General features: G+C 37.1%; 1 protein-coding gene across 1 annotated transcript; it reads left to right on the top strand.

Moving 5' to 3' along the window:
* Nucleotides 1-19: 19 nt before the first annotated feature.
* On the top strand, nt 20-18,695 carry CEP76 (centrosomal protein 76). The gene is made up of 12 exons (XM_079943440.1): nt 20-304; nt 993-1,148; nt 2,208-2,289; nt 2,913-3,137; nt 4,258-4,443; nt 6,320-6,417; nt 7,014-7,142; nt 9,216-9,404; nt 12,194-12,360; nt 13,397-13,730; nt 15,811-16,028; nt 16,804-18,695. The coding sequence occupies exons 1-12, from the start codon at nt 242-244 to the stop codon at nt 16,940-16,942; spliced, it is 1,986 nt and encodes a 661-aa protein (XP_079799566.1). The 5' UTR covers nt 20-241; the 3' UTR covers nt 16,943-18,695.
* The last annotated feature ends 542 nt before the right edge of the window (nt 18,696-19,237 follow it).

Here is a 19,237-nt window from a genome sequence, read left to right as displayed (position 1 = left end):
CAGGGAGCCGGCGGGCACCGCGCGGAGGCGGCGGGCGGGGCCGACCGGGGGGCGCTGGCCGAGATGACTGACAGGCGGCGCGGGGGCAGCCCGGCCGCCGTTTGGAAACTGCAGTTGGCGCCGCCAGGTTTCCCCGCCGGCCAGACGCGGTGGCCCGGGAGCGCGCGAGTCGAGCGGTCGCGGGCTCTCGCTCCGCCGCGGAGACGCTGCGGCGGCCGGGGAGCCCGAAGGGGAGCCCAGCATGTCGCTGCCTCCGGAGAAGGCGTCCGAGCTGAAGCAGCTCATCCACCAGCAGCTGAGCAAGGCGAGGCGGGGCGGGCGGCGGGGGCCGGGCTGGGGCGAGAGGCAAGCTCTGCGGAGTCGCGTCGAGCACAGCTGTGGGGCAGCAGGCCGTCGCTTCACCGGGGAGGTGGCGGCGGAGGGGCTGCCGGTGCTCTGGAGTGGAAGTGTTGCCGGTCCTTGGGGCTCAGCTGGGGCCCCGCAGCAGCCGCCTCCCGCCCGCCGCGTGCCTGTGCCGAGTGTCGGCGTCTTTCAGCCCCGCCGTGGTCTTGACACGGCATTGTGTCCCCCAGATTCATAAAGGGTCAGTCAGTTAACTCACGGTCACATCTAAAAAGTTGAAAGCTGACACTTAGCCTTTGATCGTCTCCTGCAGGTCTCTGCTCTCAAAAAATTGGTTTCGGTTGAGTGTTATTTGTGGGGAAATGCTAGCAAAGGTAATAGATAAGGAGTAGAGCTTATTTTTAGAATTCGTACTAAAAAATTCATCTTTAAACGTGTTTTTCCTTTTAAAAACGTTATCTTTATTCTCAGTGAATTTCGGTGACAGTTTCACATTTATTGTTACTTTAGAGGTCTTTCTGAATTTAGTCTACACTCTCATTATGATTATTTTTTGGGGGGCGGGTCAGTATTTTAGAAAGAGGTTAGCTAGTTGGCAATCTTTGACTGATTTGTAACGTTGTAAGCCGTAATGCGAGTTTTCTGCATAGATGGATGTCCATGGCAGGATAAGAGAAATCCTTGCTGAGACCATACGGGAAGAACTGGCACCTGATCAACAACAGTTATCAACGGAAGATTTGATCAAAGCCCTTAGACGCCGGGGAATCATTGATGATGTGATGAAAGAACTTAATTTTGTTACTGTGAGTAATCTTTTAGAGGAAAAAATTTGAGAGTCTAAGTATATTCTCATGCTTACTGCTGCTCGTAGGGTCCATATTTGGGGCCTCTCCTTTTAGTAAAACTACTTTTTAAATAAGACCATTTTGTCTAGTAATATCCTTGTCTCAAGTATGAGCTACTCTACTCTTGAATGGAGCAGGTAGGATTATGCCTCAGTGAAATTGGAGTTATGGACCTGATTATTCCCTTTGCGGTGAGAGTTTTCTCTTGTTATTTTCTAGGTCTGTAACTTTAAGTATATATATTAGTCAAATTAGTTCACTCCAACCTAATTCTTTTTTACTAATATTCTATAATTTTTCTAGATTAAGCTTATTTTTAAAATAAACACGTTCTTTTGGCACTGTGTTTTCTAAGATGAACAAATTATCAGTTTCTTTAAGAAAATAATTGTCTGCATAAGAACCTTCAAATCTTTTCATACAAATAGGTCAGTAGTGAGGTGATAGCCTCTCAGTACACAAATTAGTAAGTAGGTCTTCTTTTGAAACTGAGGCAATAATGAGAGACTGTGACCTCAATACCTAGGTAATATATTGTGAAAATTGGATGGACTTCATAATACACCAGGGAATAAGTGTTTTAGTACAGCATCCTTTTTTGGTTTTTGAGGTTTATAAACTCATTTGTTATAAAAATTGACCTAGTAACAGCTTCTGCTGTGTGAATGTGTCACTTCCTTATTAAAATCAGTTCTGGTCCTGGTGGAATCACAAGCCGGATGTTATATGAGGTTTGGAGAAAATTTAACCTTTTGTAAAGTGTTAAGAATTTGTTTTAGCATTCTGTGGACATGGCTTGAACATTAATTCCTTCGTGTTAGACTTTAGGAGTGACCAGTTGCATTACTGTTTTGGCAGGCTTTTCATTATTTTAACTATGCTAGGAAAGTAAGGACATTTTGAGGGGATTTTATCCTATCTACTTTTGGTTCAGTTCTTAGTCCCATTATTGGCATTTCCTTGCTTAACTATAATTTTTGTTTTCTAATTTGTTTTGATTTTTTTCTGCCATTCTAGGATAATGTTGATCAAGAACTCCCTTCCTCTCCAAAACAACCTGTTGGCTTTACTGACAGACAATCAACGTTGTTAAAAAAAAGTATGTATATTTCTTTTTAACATTAATTTAGTTGTGGATAGTACTGCATATTGATGGGCTGTACTGTTTGGTATTTGATAGAAAACATTTCGATTTTTTTTTTCCAGAATGAGATACTTATATTTTTGTGATTAATCATCCAAAAAACTTAGATTCTATTTTGCATGAAGTATATCAGAAGATTTAATGTATAGCTGGGTGGAAGCAAAAACAGGACCACCTGTTTCTCATATTTTATTGATATATCTTATAAATTGTACAGCCTTGCTTTTTTAATGGCAATGTAATTATCTAACAAGTATACTAGCTGAGTTGGTAATTGACTGAATTGCTTTGTGGAGGTGAAGGAATGTTGGATAATCAACTAAAAAATAAAGGTATCCTAAACCTTGGCTCTGACTCCTTTCTAGCTGGGAGAAAGTAGCCAGAGTGTAAATTCAGAAAAAGATATCGTATTGGGTATCTTTTCTTCGCGGGGTACACAGGGGCCTGGTATCTAGTAAATATGTTACTCTTTATTTAGTCTTTGGTTTTATTTCTGTCAAGTTATTATTTCCTATTGTCTTGATCACATTGCTTAAGTTAATTGGCAGTTTCCTCATATATATTGCTACACTTTACAGCTAATATTGATCCAACACGGAGGTATCTTTACCTTCAGGTTTTGGGTGGAAAAGCTTTCTTGGAACATCTGCAAGAACCTGAGCCTTTACCAGGACAAGCTTGTTCAACCTTTACTTTATGTTTACATTTTCGAAACCAACGTTTTCGTTCTAAACCTGTTCCATGTGCCTGTGAACCAGATTTTCATGATGGCTTTTTACTTGAAGTACACAGAGAAAATTTAGGTAAGGAGCAATAATAAATTGCCATTTAATTTTGTAAATCTTTGTTAGGTTTTATTGCAGTACAACTTCTGCAATAAACAACTTCTGCTTAAGGAGAGATTTATAATGGATGAATCTCCCAGTCTTTTGTTTTATTTTTTTTCCCTCGCTGCTTTTTTCTACTTAAACTACTTACACCTACCTTCTTGCTTTATTTTTTGCAAATTAGTTTTCCCTGAATATTATTTTTTGACTGTTTTAATGGTTGGTTCTTTAGTAATAAAAATTTAAATGCTTGTTAGGTGGAGAATGAGACAGGATCCTTCTCATTTATGAAAGATGGCTAGATTTATGATGTCACATAACTTTTACAATCAAAGTTTAGATGTGAATCTATTACTCATTTTTATGACTTTAAAATTATGATGCTTGATTACTGTAATTATTTTACATTGTTTCTTTCTGTAAAGGTATCTTACATATTTTAGTTGTCAGTATCAAAATCCTTATAACATATTTGTAAACTTAACAGTTTTATAATTATACGTTCAGAATTTTAGATTACTGAGATGGCTAATGCACTACTAAAATTTTGTTACTTTTTACCCGGTGAAAAATGTTACCTTAATAAGGCAGTTAATGGCTTAAATTGCAAGCTCCAAGGTGCTGGATATTTCAGTTTTGTGTAGGTAATACAGTGGTTGTTTCTAGAGGCTTTGGGATAAAGGTATTTTATTCCTAAAATACCTTTATTAAAGGGGAATAATGGTATAATGGTACCTTTATTAAAGGGAAATATTAAAGGGGAATGTTGACATATTTGAAGGCCTTTTATTGTGGTAGCATATATTATTTATGTACTTTTGAAGAGCAGACTTACCTCTTAGAGGTCAGAAAACACCAATATGCATTAAGTAACTAAGTAACTTGTCACAGTTCCCCCAGTCCTCTCAAAAGTTAGTGATACAAATAGGACTGTACTTTTATTCCCAGTCTGTGTAGCATGCTTCCTGAGGCATTGCCAACTTGCTCTGTTTGATTTTATTTGTTTATTATTAGTATCCTTTTCAATGAATGTATTCTTTTACATTGGTCTAACTGGATATGTAATGTGGTGTAATTTTTTTGTTTATGTTACTAGGTGATGGAACTAGAATGGCTGATTCAACAACAATGTTATCAATAAGTGACCCAGTTCATATGGTGCTAATCAAAACAGACATATTTGCCGAGACCACTTTAGTAGCATCCTATTTTCTTGAATGGCGATCGGTTTTGGGCTCAGAAAATGGAGTGACCAATCTTACTGTGGAACTTATGGGTGTAGGTATGATGATTAATATCACTGTTACCTTTTTATAGCCACAGTTGGTTTGTAAATACATTTTACATTTTAAAAATGCCTTTGTAAGCCAAGGGGGAAACATGTAAAAAGAGTTTCATTGGAATTACAGTGGTTCTGTAATTACAGTTCTATAATTACAGTTACAGAACTTCACAGTCACTCTGGCCTTGTCTAAAGGAAAAAAATTTTTTTTCTGTGAGATGCATAAAGAAATCTTGACGGTTTTTTTCCTCCAAATTTATTTGCTATAAAGAAAGTTAAGATTCTTCACACACACACGAACGCACTCACCCATACGTGACAACCTCCATCCTAGCACAGCCCAGAGTACTGCGCATCCCATCAGTGCCAGGGCCTTCCTGTACCAGCGGTTCTTGCAGAACATGGAGTAGGTATTCTTCTACCCTTTTACAGGTGGGAAAGGGGCTCAAAGAAGGGCTAATTTGCTCAATGTCAGTATCAATTGTAGTATTGTTTGAGAACGGAGATGGTACCTGTCTTGTCACCATTGTTTTCCTGGACTCTTGCATGCTACCTGATACGTAATACATATTTGCTAGTGGAATGAAAAACAAAATAAAACCTGCACTGTTTTAAACACTACATATTATGCAATTACTGGGTTGATCAAAAAGATCTTATGGAAAAACCTGGACGAACCTTTTGGCCGACCCAATACTTGTGGTATTGAAATTTGGTTACAGAGTTAAACTTGGCCAGTGGACAATAGAGCTTTAGTAATTTAGATTTTGATAAGTTAGAACCCAGAATACGTTTTTCCATAAGTAAATAGTAGGGAGAAAGCTCTATGTAGGAGATTTAAAAAAATATATATCTATTTATTTATTTGGCTGCGCTGGGTCTTAGTTGCAGCGTGCGGGATCTAGTTCCCTGAGCAGGGATTGAACCCGGGGCCCTTGCATTAGGAGTGCAGAGTCTTAACCACTGGACCACCAGGGAAGTCCCAGGATATTTATTCTCAAAAGAGATACCTATTATTTGTTTTCAAATATAGACCTAACACAATAGTAATAGAATGACCTGGAAATTTCTGATTCATCAAAGAAATATTAAATAGTTCTGGTATGAAGTATATTTGTTTTCTAATTCTTTAGATCCAGGCATGGATTAAAAATTTGTATGCACATGTAATGTGAAAAATGGGAAGGGATAAATGGAAATTTACTGTATGTGACAAAATGTATAAATATTTTCTGAGAATGAGGTGTTAACAATTGCTTTGTACTCAGCCATGAAAAGGAATGAAATTGGGTCATTTGTAGAGACGTGGATGGACCTAGGGAGTGTCATACAGAGTGAAGTAAGCCAGAAAGAGGAAAACAAATACCGTGTAATAATGCATATATGCAGAATCTAGAAAAATGGTACAGATGATCTTATTTGCAAAGCAGAAATAGAGACACAGATGTTGAGAACAAATGTATGGATACCAAGGCGGGGGGGTGGGAAGAATTGGGAGACTGGGATTGACACATATACATTATTGATACTAAAAAAAAGAAGAAGAAAAAAAACCCAGTTGCTTTGACTTTGTTTTTAATGAAGATAAAAATCAAGAATCATAAATTCTTTAGGTCTGGAAAGTCCTTTAAAATGTGATTTGGAAGCTAAGAAAATAGGTAATCTCCTTATAACTAGGTAAAGGCCTTTGAACAAAATAAAAACTAATTTGATTTGGTTCATTTTTAATATGAATATTAAAGATGACATTAAATATTATCTTTATTTCATGTAAATGGTAAAGTACAAAAATTCTTAAATTATTTTGGTTGAACTTTGATTGACTAAATATATATAGTATTAAAACTTCTGAAGTTACATTTATTTACATTTACAGGCACAGAATCAAAAGTTTCTGTGGGAATTTTAAATATAAAACTTGAGATGTACCCACCACTCAATCAAACATTATCTCAGGAAGTAGTGAACACACAGGTAAATAATCCTGAATTTCTCTTCTTTGTGTGTGTGTTTTCATAGTAGTATATTTACCTGTTAATTGTAGAAAGTGTTCTCTTTTTAGAAAATTATCATTTGTTAGTTTTAAGCAAGAGAAGGACAATATGAATCATTATTTAAAAATTTTTGTCTGGGGTCAAAAATGGTGGCTCTGGGGCTTCCCTCGTGGCGCAGTGGTTGAGAGTCCGCCTGCCGATGCAGGGGACATGGGTTCGTGCCCCGGTCGGGGAGGATCCCACATGCCGTGGAGAAGCTGGGCCTGTGAGCCATGGCCGCTGAGCCTGCACGTCCGGAGCCTGTGCTCCGCAGCGGGAGAGGCCACAACAGTGAGAGGCCCGCATACCTCAAAAAAAAAAAAAAAATGGTGGCTCTGACTACTGTATGGAGACTGGATTGTCCTGGGAAGTGTGAGAACAGGGAGACCAGTTAGGAGGCCCTTACAGACAAGCGATGGTGGTGTCTTCGATTAGGGTACTGGTAACGATGGAGGAAATGCAGAGATTTGTTACATATTTGAAGTAATTAATTAAGCAGAATGAATATAAATTGATATATATTTTTTAAATTTCAAGCTTGCTTTGGAACGTCAGAAAACTGCAGAGAAAGAGCGTTTATTTCTTGTGTATGCTAAGCAGTGGTGGAGAGAATATTTGCAAATTCGACCCTCACACAATTCACGGCTGGTTAAGATTTTTGCACAGGTTTGTAAGTTGTATGAGAAAAGCTTCACACCTGTATTTGAGATTTACTGTTGTAAATGTAAATTTCATTTAACTTGAATTTGTAAAATGTATTTATTTGAGATTTACTGTTGTAAATGTAAATTTCATTTAACTTGAATTTGTAAAATGTATTTATTCCAGACAAATGAAAGTTTATTTATAAAATAGAATGCTGAATTTGTAGTACTCTCTTACAGTAGTAAGTAGGTGAGTGACATAACACATCTTTGTTTTATTTTGGTTTTCTTTTTCAATTGTTTTTCTAAACCTTTTTTGAATATATTTGATTTAAATTAGATGAAAACTCATTTTGTTTAACTTGGAGTGTGTCCTTGATAGATACTTTGTACTAAATAATTAAGTACTGGGACACTTTGCAATTTATATATAAATTCAACTTTCATGTGCAGAATTGGGAGTGTAGGCATGTATTTTTTTGTTAGGGTACTTTTTTAAGGCAAACAATATTGCATGTAATAATTTTATTTAACCCATATCTCTAAGCTGGTGATCAGCAATATTTTACAGCAATTTTGTTATGTATCTCTGCCTCTGTTGTTTATTTTTATTATAATTTAAAAATATTTATTTATTTTTATTTGGCTGTGCCAGGTCTTAGTTGGGCACGCGGGATCTTTAGTTGCAGCATGTGGGATCTAGTTCCCTAACCAGGGATCGAACCTGGGCCCTCTGCATTGGGAGCGCAGAGTCTTAAATGCTGGACCACCAGGGAAGTCCCTCTGCCGCTACTTTTTCTGTATCCTAAGCCCATTTTCTCTTATTAATGAACCAACATAAGATAAATGATCACATCCATTTTTTTTTTTTACAGCTTCTGAGGAACCATTCAAATATTTTATATGTATTCAGCCTCGAGTAGGTGCTTTCATAGGAGTATAGTGTATTTTGGGTAGTATTTCTCAGATCCTATACATTTGTCTAGCTTTAACCTACATTCCCTAGATTTTAGAACAGACTAAAAATGGTTCAGTTTCTAGGTGAGGAGCTTGAGAATGGGAAACCTAGTTGACTGGTGGTGGAAATGCGGGAAGTGGCTTCTGACTTTCCAATAGCGTTGTCTATACGTTGAATGACTGGGCAGGTGACGTCAGGACAAGGGTGAAGAGAAACCAGTTGAGGTATAACTGGCTCCCTGCTGTCTATATAGTCTAGGGTGCGGTTATTCACTGCCCTGTGAATCCCGGACCAGAGGGGGGACCTGCACAGGGAGGGAGGGAGGAAGTGGATCAGAGAAATGGCACAGGGAAGAACTGAATAATGTCCTGTTGTGTATACATACACACCACACCTTCTTTATCCATTCACCCCTTGATGGACACTTAGGTGTTTCCATAACTTGGCCTTTACGAATAATGCTGCAGTGACCTGGGATGGGTGTGTAGGTATCTCTTTGAGATGCTGATTTCAGTAGCTTTGGATGTACATCCAGGAGTCGGATTGCTGGGTCGTACGATGGTTTAAGTTCTTACTGTCACAGGCTTTGGAGTCACATGGCTCAGTGTTTGAATCCTGGCTCTGTTGTGTAATAGCTGTAGCTTCAGTTTCTTTAACTTTATTTATTTATTATTGTATTTATTTATTTTTGGCTGCGTCAGGTCTTTGTTGCTGTGCGCCAGCTTTCTCTAGTTGCAGCGAGCGGAGGCTATTCTTCGTTGCAGTGTGTGGGCTTCTCATTGTGGTGGCTTCTCTAGTTGCAGAGCATGGGCTCTAGGTGTGTGGGCTTAAGTAGTTGTGGCATGAGGGCTCAGTAGTTGTGGCACGAGGGCTCAGTAGTTGTGGCACATGGGCTTAGTTGCTCTGCATGTAGCTTCAGTTTCTTTATTGATGAAATGAAAATAATAAGAGATGTTATGAGGATTAAAAGAAAAATTGCAGGCACAACACTCAGTAGCCTAGTGCTGCATGTCAGGTGAGCACTCAAGAAGTGGTGTCCAGAATTACTTCCTCTTATTAATGTATTCTAAGAAAAAGTGTTAAAATTGGGAATGATTAACCTGTCATTACAGATAATGTTTTCCCCTTCTCCTCCAGGATGAAAATGGGATAAATAGACCAGTCTGTTCTTACGTTAAACCACTTCGAGCTGGGAGGCTTCTGGATACTCCAAGGCAAGCAGCAAGATTTGTTAATGTCCTTGGTTATGAAAGAGCCCCTGTTATCGGAGGAGGAGGTAAACAGGAACAGTGGTGCACTCTGCTGGCCTTTCTCTGTAGAAACAAGGTATCCTACACACATAATAGAACTAAAAACCAGTACATCATAGTTATTGTGAGTTTATGGTATATTTGTAAAAGAATTAACTTCGGAAAAAAGTACGTATTGTCAATTTGAACAAGTCACGATCTTGTTTTCATCATTTTCCTTAACATTTAAATGTCAGTACATTAAAAAAAAAAAAACTTCACGGGATTCCCTGGTGGTGCAGTGGTTGAGAGTCGGCCTGCCAATGCAGAGGACGTGGGTTTGTGCCCTGGTCCGGGAGGATCCCACATGCCGCGGAGCGGCTGGGCCCGTGAGCCATGGCCACTGAGCCTGCGCGTCCGGAGCCTGTGCTCCGCAACGGGAGAGGCCACAGCGGTGAGAGGCCCGTGTACTGCAAAAAAGCAAAAAAACAAAAAAAAACTTCACATCTTTATTTTCTCAAGTAATTTCTTATTTAACATAATGTGATTTTTGTGAGGTGTAGGGACCTACAAGCACTATAGTGTCAGAAACCAAGGTGGAGAGGTAAACAGTGAATTAGATATAGCACCAAGACCAGAACCATGGTCTTTTAGTACTATTTATGGGTTAAAATTTGCTTAGATGGTACTTTATTTTTTTTTTTTTTGCGGTACGTGGGCCTCTCCCATTGCGGAGCACAGGCTCCAGACGCGCAGGCTCAGCGGCCATGGCTCACGGGCCCAGCCGCTCCGCGGCATGTGGGATCTTCCCGGACCGGGGCACGAACCCGTGTCCCCTGCATCGGCAGGCGGACTCTCAACCACTGCGCCACCAGGGAAGCCCAGTACTTTTTTTTTTTTTAAAGAGAAAATGGCAGTTACAAATTGAATATGGAAAAAAAAATGTTGGATTGCACGGTATTTAGTTCCAAATATAAGTATATATTTAAGAATTTGTGTATATATATTGATGTTGAACGTAAATGATTTCAGTAAACTAGTTTTATATATTATGGTATATTTTCTAATTTTCTGTGTTCTAAAATTTTGATGATATTATGAAAACAAGACTATCTTTAGCATTCCAACTCTGTTGAAACACAACAGAAAAAATAAATTTCTTTAATGTATTATTGTTTTGAAATAATTTTTAGTTTGAAGTTGTGTAAATAGTACATATGGGTATTCACAAGGCAAAGCTTATACATTGGAAGAAACCATTTAGATTAGAGATTGATTTGTCAATTGGAAAGCTTTTTAAAGACAATTGAAAACAGTTAAACATTACTTATCAAAAAAATTATTTTGATTTATTCCCAAGTTGTAGTTCCCAGAAGTTGTATGTATGGATTTAAACTTAAAATAAAAATTTCAAATATAGTAGGAATGGTACATATTTTAAATTATTATCTAAATAATTCTTTTGTAAAACAAATAATCACCCCCTTTGATTCTCTGTTTTATTTTCTTTACCTGAGTTTATTTGAAGAGATAGCACAGCTTGACTTAGAAGTTTGAAAATTATTTAAAATATTTTTCTTGCACAAACAATAGCTTTACAACAGTAAAGGTGAAATTTCACCCATAATTCTATTTTTCATCTATTTTATATTTTTATGTTTCTCTCCTGTGTATATATGATTTTTCCATAATTATAATTGATATAAATAAAATTTTGTGCCCTGCTTTTATAAATTAGCATTATGTTTTGAACATTTTCCTATGTGTTGCTACAGTCATTATGATCTCCATCTTTTAATGGCTGAATAAAGTTTTCATGAGTTGATATACAAAATCTACTTAACTGTTTTGTTGTCATAGGATCTGTTTTGCCATCATAGGAACTGTTTCTTTTGGCTAAGTTAGGCTTGCTTCCAATTTTTTTGATATCACTGCGAATGAATTTTTGCATTGAATGTCTTTGGTTATATTGTTATTTTTCTTCTGAAATTTTTTTCTAATACAAAATCTCATGTATAGAAATAACTGGGTCTAAAAGGTTGGATATTATATTTTTCAAAAGTCAATTTAACAATTATAAGGTGCTATTTGTTTTATTATTGTTAATTAAAAGACAGCAGTGTAGAGCCACTAATGCAAAATTTGGGGGGAAAGAAATCATCCCTCATTCTAACACTGACCTCAATAGTTATTTTTGCTTTTGTATATTACCTGTAGTCCTACACTTAAATATTTTCATATAATTATAGCCTTACTGTTTAATTAATTTTAATACTTTTTTCACAGAAAATATCAGATATTTTCTATTATTTTTGTTGTTTCATAATTTTTTAAAATTGTGAAAGTAATATAACATTATCAAAGAGAGTTTAGACAAGAGAAGGGGAAACTATATATATATAATCTACGCTAATTGTAGCTATTGTTGGTGTTCTGTTGTTCTTTTATCCAATCATTTTTTTCTATGTATGTATTTCCTTAAAACGATCATGTATAGATACTTTAATTCATTGTTTTAATTTAAGTTTGAGTATTTTCCTGTTTATTTTCATTTCCTACTATATGATTTGTCAGCTTGTGTGTTCATGCCCTTTAGCTATTTATCTTTAAATTCTTACTGCTTTCCTTCTATGTTGTATGAGTTTTTTATAAACTTTGGAATCTTAGAGTGTACATATTGATGACTATCAGATTTGTAGGCACTGACTTTGTAAAACAGGTGCTTTTAAAATTTGTATGTTCTTTTTTTCCCTCATTGTTTTAGCTTAACACTGGACTAATGATTAAAAGTGAAAATTTAATAATACTTTTTATTTGCAATTTTGTATTTAAAGAGGAAACAATATGAAGGAGTAAATAGTTAATTTTACTTCCTTTCATTTCCAGGGAGACTGTGAAGACCATGCCAACCTCCTGTGCAGCCTCCTTCTCGGATATGGGCTGGAAGCCTTTGTCTGTGTCGGGACAAAGGCCAAGGGAGTGTCCCACGCGTGGGTTATGACGTGTGGGACTGATGGAACCATCACTTTTTGGGAGAGTTTAACAGGACACAGGTTTGTCAACTAAGTTTATAAGGATATTAACATGAGGGTGTAAATGTTGTAAACTATAGGTTCTTTTTTTGTATTGATGATACTCAAAGACACGTATTGATAATTTTGGTTATGTAAAAAATTACTTCAAGTAAGATAGCTAGGAACTAAACTCTAAGAAAATTTGTACACCTAAAATGTTCTTTACCAACATGATATTAATAAAAAATGAATTATGTTTATTTTTAATTTTGTGTAATTGGCTTATGTTTCTTCTTTTCTTTTCTTTTTGGCCGTGCGTGCCACGTGGCATGCGGGATCTTAGTTCCCCGAGAAGGGATTAAACCGCGCCCCCTGCAGTGGAAGTGTGGAGTCTTAACCACTGGACCACCAGGGATGTCCTGGCATATGTTTTTCCTGATGATCGTCCCTAAGCCTAAAAATAAATACAAGTTGTAAATCATTTCTTTTGAAAATTTGATGTGGTTACCAACTCTGTGTTGGTAAATCCACTGTACTTTTTTTCAGTGTCATCAGATTTTGAAAGAGCGAAATGTTCCCTCCTTCCTGGAACATTCTCTTCCTTAGCTTCTCTCGTAGCACTGTGTTTCAGTTTTCATTATTCCTCTTTGGCTGTTCTCTGTTTTCCTTCATTTTATCTTCAAATGTGAGAATTCCTGAAGGCACAGCCCTGGGCCCTCTTCTCATTTTCCTGGGTTTTCTTTTTTCTTGGTTGATAATCATTTTAATTAGTTGTACCTAAAAATGTGTAACTAAATTATTTTGTTATATGATAAATGTTTTTGATCTTAATGCTATACACAGAATATGTTCTTGTGTTAAAGGAATAAAATTGGTTCTATATCATAAGATGTGCCATACAGTTAACATAGAGTAATCAAATTGTGGAAATAGAAGAAAGAAAAACAAGTATTAAACTGTACTCTTGGGAAATAGTTATGACCTTAAGTGTTAGAATAATTTTTTTCCTCAATAAGCTGCTGTTGTCTTATTTTTTAAGTTCTTATTATATAAAATTATGATTAACCTTTTTTAGGTACCTCCACAAACCTACGAGTCCTGATGAGCCTTCAGCTGCTGAACAGCCCAAACCGTTGTACCCGTATAGAACAATCGGTTGTGTTTTCAATCATCAGATGTTCCTGGGAAACTGTCAGCCCTCTGACTCAGTAGAAAGTTGTGTATTTGATTTGAATGATGAGTCCAAATGGAAACCCATGAGTGAGGAAGCAATTAAATCCGTTTGTGCTCCAGGGGCCACCACGTCCCTCCCTCCCTTCCCTCCGCTGTGTGCGTCCACGATCGATGCTTCGGTAACAAGCAATGAAATTGAAATGCAGCTCAGGCTACTGGTGTCGGAACACAGGAAGGTAATTAATAACACTGATGTTTGTGCTTTCCTGCAGTTTTTTCATTTGTTTATGTATTTAATAATTTGGGGGGCATGTAAAATAGTGCCAATCAATATTCTAGCCCTAAACAAAGCAAATTCAATCCCTTCCTTTATGAAGCTTGTAGTTTTGAAAATCATGAGAATAAAGTTCTGAGATTCAAAAATTTCTAAACTCACCAATACTTCGAGAATTTATTGCTTCCTTCTAGAAATGAAGAACGGTGGACTTGTTCAGACTTTTGTGAATTTGGATTTCCTCTTTTTAAAGTACTTACTCACATCATTCCCCATTGAAAATATTGGGTTAATTTTTTTCATATTCATTTTTTTCCAGGTTTGTTTAGTTTGTTTTGTTTTTCTATTACATTAAAGTAGGTAGATGTAAGATGGTATCCTCGTTGTGTCTTTAATTTGCATTTCCCTGATTGCTGATGAGATCAAGTTTCTTATTAGTCATTTAGATTTCTTTTGTAAAGGGCCTTAAAGGAAACATAAAAAGAACTAATCATAAAGGAAAAGATTAGTATATTTTAAGAACTTATTTTAAGAACTTATGTTCGTCAAAAGAAATCATTAAGAGAGTGAAAAAGCAGCCTTGGAGTGGGAAAAGTTATTTGCCACACATATAACCAACAAAAGACTAGAGTCCAAAACTTCTACAGAAGATTGATTTCTAATTCACCTTTTGGGATTCCCTAGTAGACTCCCCACCTTGGGTGAGCCCTGATACTCATGTTCCTTGAGACCATCAAAGGCAAGCTGATTATCAAGCATGTTCTCTGGGCTCCCAATTACTCTTAGCTTTGGCCTCTAAAATCTTACCTACTTGCCAACTCCTCAAAGCATTTAGGAATATGTTTTGGGAAGTATTTAATGTGGCATCTGTAGTGTGTTTGCAGCAATAGGTGGGTCAGGGCCCCAGCTCACTGCACTGCTGGAAGCCAAAGCCCCTGACTTGTGCCCTCCATTGCTTGTATTGCCTTTTAGTTTTCTTAGCTCCTGTTCACAAATGAAACCGATATTTTATTACATTGTAAGAGTTACTTTGTATAGAAAAAGAAAACAAAACTGAGCTGGCTGCCATTGATGATCACTAGCTAAGTTAATGGTGTCTGTAAACCGGCAAGTGGGATTCGGAGGAAAAGTATAGGTGATCATAGACCTTGGAATCACTTGAAACCAGTTGTAACTGAATGTGAAATTAGATCTGTTATGATAATCAAAATATTTAGAATTTTGAGTTTGTTTGTAACATTAAAAAAAAATCACGTGTCTAGATAACAATAGTTCATTTGATATTATAAATGACATTAGAATTGCCTTCAACATGCTTTAAGTTCCCTGAGGGCCTAAAGCCTGTGCTCTTCGGTACCTTTTACAGAATAAATGCTTGGTAAATATTTGAGCTTAATTATATATGCAATTGTTTGTTGACTTTTTTCCCATACTACAGTTGAATTTATGGTGGGAGCAATCAAATTAAGCAGATTCAACCTTGCTAAACTCTTTAAAGTTAAATAAAATGTGACCTCAGGGGGCTTCCCTGGTGGCTCAGTGGTTGAGAGTCCGCCTGCCAATGCAGGAGACATGGGTTCGTGCCCCGGTCCGGGAAGATCCCACATGCCGTGGAGCGGCTGGGCCCGTGAGCCATGGCCACTGAGCCTGCGTGTCTGGAGCCTGTGCTCCGCAATGGGAGAGGCCACAGCAGTGAGAGGCCCGCGTACCGCAAAAAAAAAAAAAAAAAAAAAAAAAATGTGACCTCAGAATTCAGTGACACTCTGTCTTCCGCGGTAGGATGATTCCTTATGGTCTTGTGGATATTAAGGAAGTACAGGATTTGGAGCCTTCACTAACATTGCATTGGCCGATTTTTGTTGTTTCTCTAAGAAGTAAAACCTGATACCTGAGGTTCCTTTTATAATTTTTACTTCTGTGTATCCTTATAATAATAGGAAGCTAAGAAAATTATGACAGGTTTTAAAAATCTCTTGGCATACAGTAGAATAATCAATTATTAAAATCAATAAAATAATCAATTTCCTTTTCGATTGCTGTAGGATCTTGGCCTCACTACTGTTTGGGAAGACCAGCTTTCCTATCTCTTATCACCCGCTCTGGCATCTTATGAATTTGAGCGTACAACCAGTATATCTGCGGGCAATGAAGAATTTCAGGACGCCATCAGGAGGGCTGTACCTGATGGTCACACATTTAAAGGGTTCCCGATACACTTTGTGTATAGAAATGCGCGGCGCGCCTTTGCCACATGTCTTCGGTAGGTGGATTGTAACATAGATGTTTCTGACTTAATCTCAGCCATCAGTATGGTTCTCATTTAGGAATGAGTTCAGAGTCACACAGGCAGCTCTTATGATACATCCTTCTGCCACAGGTTGTGATTCATTAGGACCGGAATGTAGCTCTAGAGAGTTCGGGATAATTTTCCCAATGGTTTTGGTGCAATTTAGTTGAGGATCACTGATCTTATATAGCGTCACTTTAAAAATTTATAGACCATGAGGAAATAGTTTATAATTTGAATAGTTTTACCAAAATTATAGAGCCATTGGTAGCAGAGACAGGATTTTTTTTTTTTTTTTGTGGTACATGGGCCTCTCACTGTTGTGGCCTCTCCCGTTGCGGAGCACAGGCTCCGGACACGCAGGCTCAGCGGCCATGGCTCACGGGCCCACCCGCTCCACGGCATGTGGGATCTTCCCGGACCAGGGCACGAACCCACGTCCCCTGCATCGGCAGGTGGACTCTCAGCCACTGCGCCACCAGGGAAGCCCCAGAGACAGGATTTTTAAAAATCTTTTTTTTTAACATCTTTATTGGAGTATAATTGCTTTACAATGGTGTGTTAGTTTCTGCTGTATAACAGGGTGAATCAGCTATACGTATACATATATCCCCGTATCTCCTCCCTCTTGCGTCTCCCTCCCACCCTCCTTATCCCTAAAAATCATTTTAAATACTGACTTTCTTGGGAATAAGAAAGTAAAACCTAAATTCATTTCTTAATTGAATACATTTTCTTTCTTCTGTAGGTCTCCTTTCTGTGAAGAAATAATCTGTTGCCGTGGAGACCAGGTGCGACTGGCAGTTCGTGTCCGAGTGTTTACTTACCCTGAATCTGCATGTGCTGTTTGGATCATGTTTGCTTGTAAATATCGCTCAGTACTATAGGACTAACTAACATTTCTATAAGAATATACCTGTATTTTATTGGAATTTTACACGTTGTATTGATACATTACTAGCTGTTTAGAGGCTCATTATTTTAAAAATCACAGTCTGGCTTGGATGTCATATTTCACTTTTGTATATACCTGACTAATAATGTTTGAAAAAAATCATGATGTGTGTATTTAAAAATTAAGGATGAAAAACTTATATAAATCTGAGTGGAAGTTAGTATAAATTAAGTGTGTATCCTATTTTAATAAATGCTACTTTGTTTATAGGTAGTCAGTAGTTTAAATATGAATATAAAATTTACTCAGTTTTCTTTACATTAGCAGGTAATCAGAACGTTATTTGTCTAAGGGTTTGAGCCATAGTAAAATTAATATGATTATTATTTTTCATAGATTAATGGGATTATTTTATATAAGTTAGGAGACTTTAACTTCACAACAGATTTATTTATTACATAGATGAAAATACATTTTGATGAGTTTACCACTTTTGTGGTTTACCCATAACCATAGGGATATTTGTGGCTTTCCAGAGAGTTATGGGAAGATATGGATGCAGGAGCAGGGAAAAAACTAGTACCAGAAAAGCATAAATATTAGTAACAAAACAAACTGCACTTGAAAGTACACAAATAATTTATAAATATTTGTTAGTTTGATTCATTATAAAAGTGAATTGGGTATTTTAGAAAAAATTTATCATACCCTTTTGTTATGATGTTGAGAAATTGTTTTCTGTAATTAATATTGGCAGTCTGTTGCTGGCTGATTTTCTGTGGTCAGAGGATTCATTACTAGCCTCTCATGGAGTCCGTCTTCTGAAACCACAGTTTTTCTTTCTTTCTTTTTCCCTTTGTGGTAAAAACATCGATGTATATGTGATAAATCTAAATCAGAATTGTGTGTGAGGCCACTGAAAAATAAGCCTCTGTGAGCGCCTCCATGCCGATGTTTGATTTTAAATTGAGCACAGTGAGCGTTGAAGAAAGAGGCTGTAGCAGTTTGACTGTAAGAAGCTGCCTGACGGATTACTTTGCAGGTCCGTCAGCCTCTCTGCACAGCTCTCGGTTCAGTTCCTTCTCCCGCCGGGCTTCTTAGGAAAGTGACTGTGTACTGTTGGCTGTGCAAGTTATTCTTTTCATCACTTTAATTCACCATAACAAATAAGATGATTTAATGTTTTAAAAATTAAAGATATCCTAAAATTTACTTTTTGTTTTATTTTTACATATGATAACTATTTATGATTTCACTTATTTAAAAAATCTGAAAATATCTCTCCTGTATCAATTTTTATTGAAAACAATCAGGAGTTTCTTGAGAGATTGACATGACTTTAGAGGATTAGAGAGATATGAGTTAGACTTTTACTCTGTTGCTGGAATTACTCACAAAGCTATTGACAGAGAAATTGGCTTGTAGTTTGCAACTTCTGGAACAAACTCTTTATGAGGCACGTACTAAGAGGCAGACTGTATAATATATGAGATCAACGCCGTGTTATCTTTGAGGCTGGGCTTTCTACCTTATTGTGCCAGAGTAACACAGGTACTTGTAATGCGCCTTTGGTGTAAATTCTAAAATAAATTTTCTTTTTATGCACTTTAATAGAGTCTGGCATGAATTAATATTTTCCTTTAAAGATGGTTTATTTCCAAATATTATTTCAGTCCTTTTATCACTAGAATTCTGCTATTCTTCTTACTAATTTTTCTTTTTAAAAATTAAATTTACCTTGTATATTTAGCTCTGTCATAAAAATTGTTTTTCTATTAAAATTGTAAACTTTTTAAAATATAATGCTTATATTGTGTTCTTTTTAAAAAAATATATATTTATTTGGTTGTGCTGGGTTGTTTTTTTTTTAATATCTTTATTGGAGTATAATTGCTTTACAGTGGTGTGTTAGTTTCTGCTTTATAACAAAGTGAATCAGCTATACATATATCCCCATATCTCCTTCCTCTTGTGTCTTCCTCCCACCCTCCCTATCCTACCCCTCTAGTTGGTCACAAAGCACCGAGCTGATCTCCCTGTGCTATGCGGCTGCTTCCCACTAGCTATCTATTTTATATTTGGTAGTATATATAAGTCCATGCCACTCTCTCACTTTGTCCCGTGCTGGGTCTTAAGTTGCAGGAGGTGGGCTCCTTTAGTTGCAACTCGCTGGCACCTTAGTTGCAGCAGGCAGGCTCCTTAGTTGTGGCATGCGAACTCTTAGTTATGGTATGTATGCATGTGGGATCTAGTTCCCTGGCCAGGGATTGAACCCAGGCCCCGGCCC

The sequence above is a fragment of the Stenella coeruleoalba genome, assembly GCF_951394435.1.
Source record: "Stenella coeruleoalba genome assembly, chromosome: 14".
Classification (NCBI taxonomy): Eukaryota; Metazoa; Chordata; class Mammalia; order Artiodactyla; family Delphinidae; genus Stenella; species Stenella coeruleoalba.
The sequence above is the reverse complement of the archived record's forward strand: the minus strand, read 5'-3'. Positions and strand labels throughout refer to the sequence as shown.

Excerpts from the sequence above, each read along its gene's own strand:
- CEP76 (XM_079943440.1), top strand. The coding sequence starts at position 242 with ATGTCGCTGCCTCCGGAGAAGGCGTCCGAGCTGAAGCAGCTCATCCAC. Across the intron at positions 6,418-7,013 it reads AGGAAGTAGTGAACACACAG|CTTGCTTTGGAACGTCAGAA; the intron begins GTAAATAATCCT and ends TTAAATTTCAAG. Across the intron at positions 9,405-12,193 it reads CCTTTCTCTGTAGAAACAAG|GGAGACTGTGAAGACCATGC; the intron begins GTATCCTACACA and ends TTTCATTTCCAG.